Source organism: Toxorhynchites rutilus, chromosome 1, assembly GCF_029784135.1.
Source record: "Toxorhynchites rutilus septentrionalis strain SRP chromosome 1, ASM2978413v1, whole genome shotgun sequence".
Lineage (NCBI taxonomy): Eukaryota > Metazoa > Arthropoda > Insecta > Diptera > Culicidae > Toxorhynchites > Toxorhynchites rutilus.
The window spans coordinates 165,904,199-165,911,875 of record NC_073744.1 but is presented as its reverse complement, the minus strand read 5'-3'; the positions used below and the strand labels follow the sequence as shown (position 1 = coordinate 165,911,875).

The 7,677-nt window shown below is 44.3% G+C and overlaps 1 protein-coding gene across 5 annotated transcripts in view; it reads left to right on the top strand.

The window, feature by feature from the left end:
- The first annotated feature begins 455 nt into the window (after positions 1-455).
- The window catches only part of LOC129761199 (fragile X messenger ribonucleoprotein 1 homolog), a 32,757-nt gene continuing 25,535 nt past the window's right edge, over positions 456-7,677 (top strand). For 3 of the 5 annotated variants that reach the window (XM_055758935.1, XM_055758920.1, XM_055758916.1), the window contains exon 1: positions 457-732. In XM_055758935.1, coding sequence (XP_055614910.1) covers positions 682-732 — 51 coding nt within the window. In that variant the 5' untranslated portion in view covers positions 457-681. Of the gene's footprint in view, positions 733-7,677 lie in introns of all 5 variants that reach the window. The other 2 variants (XM_055758926.1, XM_055758929.1) reach the window with 2 other exon arrangements.

Genomic DNA, 7,677 nt, shown 5'->3' with positions numbered 1-7,677 from the left:
TATCACAGGACGAGGACTTTAAAATCCAATCTATCGCTAATGTTCTATGGAAAATTTGGAAAATATTTGAAATCACTTTTTGTTTCAGTGTACTTTGACATGCTCTTCTCACAGCCAAGACGGGTCTATGGTACTAGGTGAGGCCTTTTTGTCACCAAGTTGGTTAGCGGAGCGGTATATGAAAACAGTACGGAAGAAAGCAGAAGGGGAATTATTCCCTTGAAGTGTGAAAGAGACAGACTGATCACGAGCGAGCTTGGGCACAAGCGTATTGTGTTTTGTTTACAAACAAAACACAGTAGACTTCCAAGATGGCTGAAGAGTGGTTTTAGCAAGTTGGCCCACCTTAGGATATACTTCTACGCGCCTTGCTCACAGCTTGAAGTTCAAAAAAATGATTTCAGTAGCGGGTACACTCGGTTGTCATCCCGACAGCTGGCCAAAAGTCAAACTTGCAAACTTTTCCCCTCTCGTATCAGTGCGACTTCATTCAAAGCATTGCTGTGTGTCGTGTGTGAGTTTGCGGTTCTAGAAGTACGAGCAAAAAAAAATAATATAAAAAATAGCAGAGTGCAAGAGAAAAGCGAAAAGACAGCAGAAGTAGCAGAAGCAGCAGCAGTCAAGGCAGCCAGCAGTGCTGAGCAGTGGGGAGAAGAAGGAAGAAATATTCACAAATCCAAAATGGACGAACTCTTGGTGGAAGTATGCGGCGAAAACGGAGCCAACTATAAGGTGAATATCGCGAAAAGTACCGGCCACAGGATGCCCCCGGCTATTGGCCGGTGGCCGCCCCAGCGGAAGCCGATCGCGTGCATCCGCGGAACGGCCCCTCCGCCTATTGTGAGTGACAAATAGCGGGGCGGTGAAAAAAATTTTTTTTTTCGCCTGTAAGTTCGTGGAGCGCCCGTCGGACGCCATACAAGAAAAAAAGAAGAGGAAAATTGGCCGCGGCTCGTGCGTGTGTGTATGTGCGTTACGGTGTGTCCCAAGTGGGAAGACAGAACCGATGAAAAGGAAACCGAAAGCAAGAAAGTTTGTTCGTGCATGTGTGTGTTGGGTTGGGGGGAGGTGGCCAAGGGGCGCCCGTGACGGAACCATCATTTCTAGGACTGGATCGTTGTCGCCGCCTCGTGGATTTACTACCGGATACAGAACGCAAAGTGGCCACCACCGTTTGTGGGATTCGCAAGGCAGCGCCTTCGTTTTCTTGCTCTTTTTCTTCCCGTGTTTTCTTCTGCTTCCTCCCGAGAACTGTCAATAATTTGATCGTCGCCAAGACGTTGTCAAGTGGACATCGGGTTTGCGTTGGTCGATGGAAGTTTATGCTGCTTTTTGGGGAGGGTGTGCAACCCGGACGATGAAAAGTCAATGATAACTAGACGGAGGAATATTTTATTTTCATAACTTATAATTTTTTTTCAAATTTGCGACAGAGTTTTGGTGACAAGCTGTTTTTCCCTGGTCGATTGAAACTTCATATGTTCAGAATAACTTTTGTTTCAAAATATTGTTTTTATTGATGCAAAAATGTGACCTGTCATGTAATAATTCATTTAGGCGAACATTTGCACGAATTTACTTCTGTTTGAGTTTTCCTTTGAACGGGAAGGAGTTCCTGTGTACTTGATAATAAATCTTGATTTGTAGTTATGCAAACAAGATTATTTGGAAGGCATCGCCCAACTGTATCTCGTCGTCATTTGTCTTCTTCCTGTTGTCTGTTCACATTGTTTTCTCTCGGCGGAGGATCAAACAGGTGAACTTTTTCAATAATTAACGCGTTCCGCTATTGAGAGGGTATCGCGGACAATCCGTTATACGTTTTTTGTTATGCATTTGTTTTTCCTAGCCATAAAGAATCATCTGTGCGAATTCCTCTAAATCTGTTCAAGGTATCCTTGTAATCACTATATCGAGATTTTACATGACGTTCACAAAAGTGATTGTTTTAGTTCCACTATTAAGGAGATGAGAAATTATTGTACTTTGACAGCCACTTGAATCCTGTGTACAGATAAATGACTTACGAACTCGACATGCAGACTTGAAGACATCTTCAAATTTTGGTGCTTTCCACCTGTTTTTGATCGTTATCGTTAATCGATGATGGCGTTAACTATTTGACGGGATTTTACCGCTGCTCTTAGAAACCAAGTAAGTGACATTCAGATGCAAATAGTAGGGGAAATGGGGGGAATTTGGACCCCCTAAGCAAGTCGCCTAATATTTCCAAACTAATACGGTCTAAATAAAAAATGTCATTGTGCTTGGTCAAAAAAAAAATCCGTTCTTATGGCCTGCGTTGCTCCTTCAATTATCTTCCTCTTCCAACGATGTCGCTCCATCTTTTTTTTTTGTGATTCAGCAGCATCTTGAATCAATTAGGGCGAATGATCTTGGTTTGTCCGATTTAGGGTGTTTTTACGCAAATAGCAAATGCATCGATTTTTCTTCATGAATATCACATATAATCGACACAACTTTGGGTTTGTTGAGAAGCCCCAAGTCTATAGTTGCTAATACTACCATAAGGCGTTGAAATTATTCAAATTTGTATGTCTTTTAACAATTTTAATCAAAGAGAAATTATGATCATGGTTTGAGCACCTCTGATCATGGTTTGTCCAAAAAATGTTCATGGTTTGTCCGGTTTTAGAAATAATCATTTTTAAATGGAAACATTCAAATTCTCAAGTAGATGTTGATCTTATCATTGCTTGAGTTTACTGTCATCATATTGATCCATTCATTATTTAGGCTTTCTTCAGAATATTGCCTTTGCTTGGGCATTTTAAAAGTGTTACCCTCAACACACTCAACACAGAGAAACTTGTGGACGAAACAACATTAATTTTTGGACAACTTATGATCAGAATTGTGTTCATCAAAATGCGTTAATTTAATGTAAATCTGATACAAATGGGGTGTGCAAGCATGATGTTTACGATATTTGTAAGTGTTATAATCCAGAAAAGATCTGAATACGCGCCAAATAATCATCTGTTGACCGATTAAAAGTTAGCTCGAATGAGGGGCGCATTGACACTAATAGAAGGTGTATTTTATGATCCTTTTAAATTATATTTTTACGTATTTACATGGTTTAATGTAAATGTTGATAATAGTAAGCCATGAATTAGATTTTAAATTAAATGTTCATTCTGTCTGTACAACTAGTCATAACCAGAAGTGTTTTACTAACGTAGTAACCATTAGGTTATGGGCCCAGGTACCATAGCTACGGACAAACAAGTGTGAAAATTTTTTTTTTGAAGAACATTATTTCAAGATGTCTCTTGCTGGAGCTGGAAGCGGAAGTTCCGGAACCGGAAGCGGACATGACGGGGACGGAAATGGACGAAATTTCGGAGATAGAGGAAGATCGACCGGCAGTGGAGGGATTTCGCTGCCAGCCATGGAACGTCTTCGAGGCCGAGAAAACTATTCTTCATGGGCATTCGCGACCAAAATGCTGTTAATCCGTGAGGGAACTTGGGACGCTGTGAATGCACCGGAAGAAGGTGATCCGGAAAACGAGAGATCGCTGAGAGCACTAGCTACGATATGCCTCAGTATTGAACCGATCAATTATAGCCTGGTCCAGTCGGCAAGCACAGCGAAACAAGCATGGGGTAACCTCAAGAAAGCCTTCCAGGATGACGGGATGACTCGGAGGATTGGGTTACTTCGTAAGTTTACCAGTATTCGCCTGGGAGACTATTCCACTGTTGAAGCGTACGTGAACGAGATGATGTGTACGAGTCATAAGCTGAGTGAAGCAGGATTCAAGGTTGACGATGAATGGTTGGCCAGTCTGTTGTTGATGGGACTCCCCGAGGTATATGAACCAATGATAATGGGCCTCGAGGCATCAGGAAGGAAAATCACAGCGGATTCGGTAAAGGCCAAGATACTTCAAGACGTCAAGGTTTCCAGCGATTCAAGCTCAAGCGGACATGATGGTGCGTTTTACTCCCAGCAGCGGAAAGGATCCAAGTCATTCAATAAGGCCAACGTGAAATGCTACAAGTGCAAGCGATTGGGGCATTACGCGGCGGAATGTCCTGTAAAGGATGAGAAGCAGAAAAAGGTCAAATCCGACAAGCATACTGCATTCATGATAACGCAATCGTCAGCCAAGCGCGAGGTGAGCTGGATATTCGATTCGGGTGCTACTTCACACATGTGCAACGGTGAAGTTACTTTGGAAGATGCTAAAGAAGTCCAGCAGCGAATCAGCGTGGCGAATAATGCTGTGTCGATGGTAGACGCCGTTGGCAGCGTGAAGATTGAAGCTGATGTCGGCAATGGCACGTGTAACGTTACTTTGTCCAACGTGTTGAGTATTCCCGACTTGGCAATCGATTTGATATCGGTGAGTAAGATATGCAGTAATGGCCATTCGATTACATTCACCAACGATGCATGTGAGGTGCGATCGGCTTCCAACGAGGTAGTGGCCATTGGACGAGAAAGCAGCGGACTCTACAAACTTTGTTTGGTGAATGAACGTGTTTCGTATGTGGTCAAGGAAGAAAATGGCATGGTGCTGTGGCACCGAAGGATGGGGCATTTGAACGTGCACAGTTTGAAGATGCTTCGGTCCATAGCAACAGGAATCGATTTCGTTGATGCAGAGGTACAGTCATGTGTTGCGTGCTTGCAGGGCAAGCATTCTCGTCGCCCCTTCAAGAAGAGTGGAAACCGCGCAGGAGAAGTTCTGGAATTGAATGTGTATTTTTTGAAGTCGAAGAAGCAAGTGTTGCAGTATTTCCAAGACTTCAAATCGATGGTGGAGAACCAAACCGGCAAAAGAATCAAGCGCTTACGGACGGATAATGGCACAGAGTATGTGAATGGAGAGATGGAGAATTTTCTTCGCAAATCCGGTATTCATCATGAAGTCACGGTGCCGTACAACCCAGAGCAGAACGGGTTAGCGGAGAGAGCGAACCGTACGATCGTCGAGCGGGCACGATGTCTGTTGTTTGATGCCAACCTGGAAAAACGCTTCTGGGCGGAAGCTGTGTCAACTGCTGTGTTCCTGGCGAATCGATCACCAACGAAAGGCTTACGAGTGACCCCGGAGGAACGGTTCAGCGGTGTGAGACCAGACCTGTCCAAATTACGTGTGTTTGGAGCAAAAGTAATGTGCCATGTTCCGAAGTCGAAGCGATTGAAGTGGGATGCAAAATCCGAAGATGGCATATTTGTTGGATATTCCGAGCATTCGAAGGGCCTGCGAGTGTTCAATCCTAGGACTGGAAAAGTATTTGTGTCTCGTGACGTCGTCTTCGTGAGCGAAGCTAGCGGAAATGCCATGCAGATGTCGGAAGCTGAACCTGTGAATGAAATGATGGAATTAATGAGTGAAGAGATCGTTGAAGGTAATGAAGCTATCGGCTTGCAAACTGGTTCCACCGAAGGCAATGATGAAAATCAAAAAGACCTGTCATCGGAGGACGATTTGGAGGACGAGACGGATTACGACAGCGCGAATGATAGTATCGAGACAATTCGGACAGCATCACCTGCGCTCCCCTCGCAACAAGAAGAGCAGCGATATGCTGTCAGGCGCAGCGAGCGGGAGCGCCGTATTCCAGGCAAGTACTATAATTTCGATTTGACGTATAGTGTACTTCCTGAAACGTTTGTTGAATCTCAGATAATCGGCAATGAGCGGGAAACCGAGCCGCAGACGGTCGGTCAAGCAATGGAGGCCGACGATCACGAGCTGTGGCGTGAGGCTATGGAAGCTGAGATGCAGGCGTTGAGAAGCAACAAGACGTGGAAGTTAACAGAGCTACCAGCGGGAAGAAAAGTTTTGAAGTGCAAGTGGGTCTTCAAGCGGAAATTCAACTCGGACGGATCTGTGCAGAAGTATAAGGCAAGGCTCGTCATAAAAGGGTTCTCGCAAGTCAAGGGAGTCGACTATAACGAGACGTATTCACCGGTGGTGAGACTCGCAAGCATTCGATTTCTGTTGGCACTGTCAGCGCAGCAGGATATGCGTATACACCAAATGGATGCCGTTACAGCGTTTCTTCAGGGAGAGTTGTCCGACGAAGAAATCTATATGGAGCAACCTGAAGGATTCGTTGATAGGAAGTCTCCGAAGAAAGTTTGTCGTCTGCTGAAGGCTCTGTATGGATTGAAGCAAGCGAGTCGTGTCTGGAACACTAAATTGGATGCGGAGCTGAAGCGTATGGGTTTGAAGCGATCTAGCTTCGATCCGTGCGTATACTTCAAGATCGAAGGAAATACTATTCTGGTGGTCGCTGTATACGTGGACGATTTCTTGCTGTTCTCGACGGATCAAGATTGGATCGACACCGTGAAGAAGCAACTGATGACGAAGTTCCACATGAAAGACCTAGGAGAGGCCAAACGGGTTCTCGGCATGCGAATTACCAGAAGTAAGAACGATGTTATGCTGGATCAAGAAAGGTATGTGGAGGAACTATTGGAGCAATTCAACATGACCAATTGCAACACAGTGTCGATACCCATGGACCCACATCAGCGATTGACGAAAGCAGGACCAAGAACGGAAGAACAGAAGCAACAAATGGAAAAGGTTCCGTTTCGTGAATTGGTGGGAGGATTGCAGTTTTTGGCGCACTGCACACGGCCGGATATCGCTTATGCCGTAAACGCAGTGAGCAGTTTCAACAGTGATCCTAACGAGATACACTGGGCAGCGGCTAAAAGAATTCTCCGGTACCTGAAGGGCACAAAATCCAAGAAGCTGACTTTCCACAAGCAAGCTGAACCATCGTTCGAAGGATATAGTGACGCGGATTGGGGCAACGATTTGGAAACTCGTCGTTCTGTCACAGGGTATACCTTTCAGTACGGTGGCGGATCAGTGGCGTGGAGTTGTAGGCGACAACCAACAGTGGCTTTGTCCACAACTGAAGCGGAATACATGGCTCTATCAGGTGCAACACAGGAAGCTGTTTGGTGGCGTGGTTTTCTCAACGAGATGTTTCAGATTGATGTTACTGTCCCGATCTTCTGCGATAATCAAAGCGCAATCTGCTTGGCGGAAAAGGAGATCGGTTATTCACCTCGAAGCAAACACATCGATCTAAGGCACCACTTTGTACGCGAACAACTGGAATCCAAGGCGATCTCGTTGCATCACGTGAAGTCCGAGCTCCAGAAGGCCGTCATACTGAAGCAGTGAAGAATCTTGGAATTCAACAAATTCATGGTTAAGGAGGGGATGTTGATAATAGTAAGCCATGAATTAGATTTTAAATAAAATGTTCATTCTGTCTGTACAACTAGTCATAACCAGAAGTGTTTTACTAACGTAGTAACCATTAGTAAATACGTAAAAATATAATTTAAAACTACTGTAAATCATTAGAAAGACAATTTTATTTATATGTTTTGGAACATTCGAATACCTGATTTAACGAAGGTGTGCTGAAATAGAGCTTTCAAAGAAGTGGACAAACCATGATCATATTTTCGACTGGACAAACCAAAATCATTTACCTTAGACCAAAAAAAAACTTTTTTTTTGTCTGTATTATAGTGACTTTCAACTCGTTTGGCTGGTTCGTCACTTTTTACTTCCGTTTTTGGAAGAATGTCGGGAGTGAGAATTGAACTCGTGACCTTTAGCGTGAGAAGAATGGATGTTACCACTACGCCAGATCGCCTCCA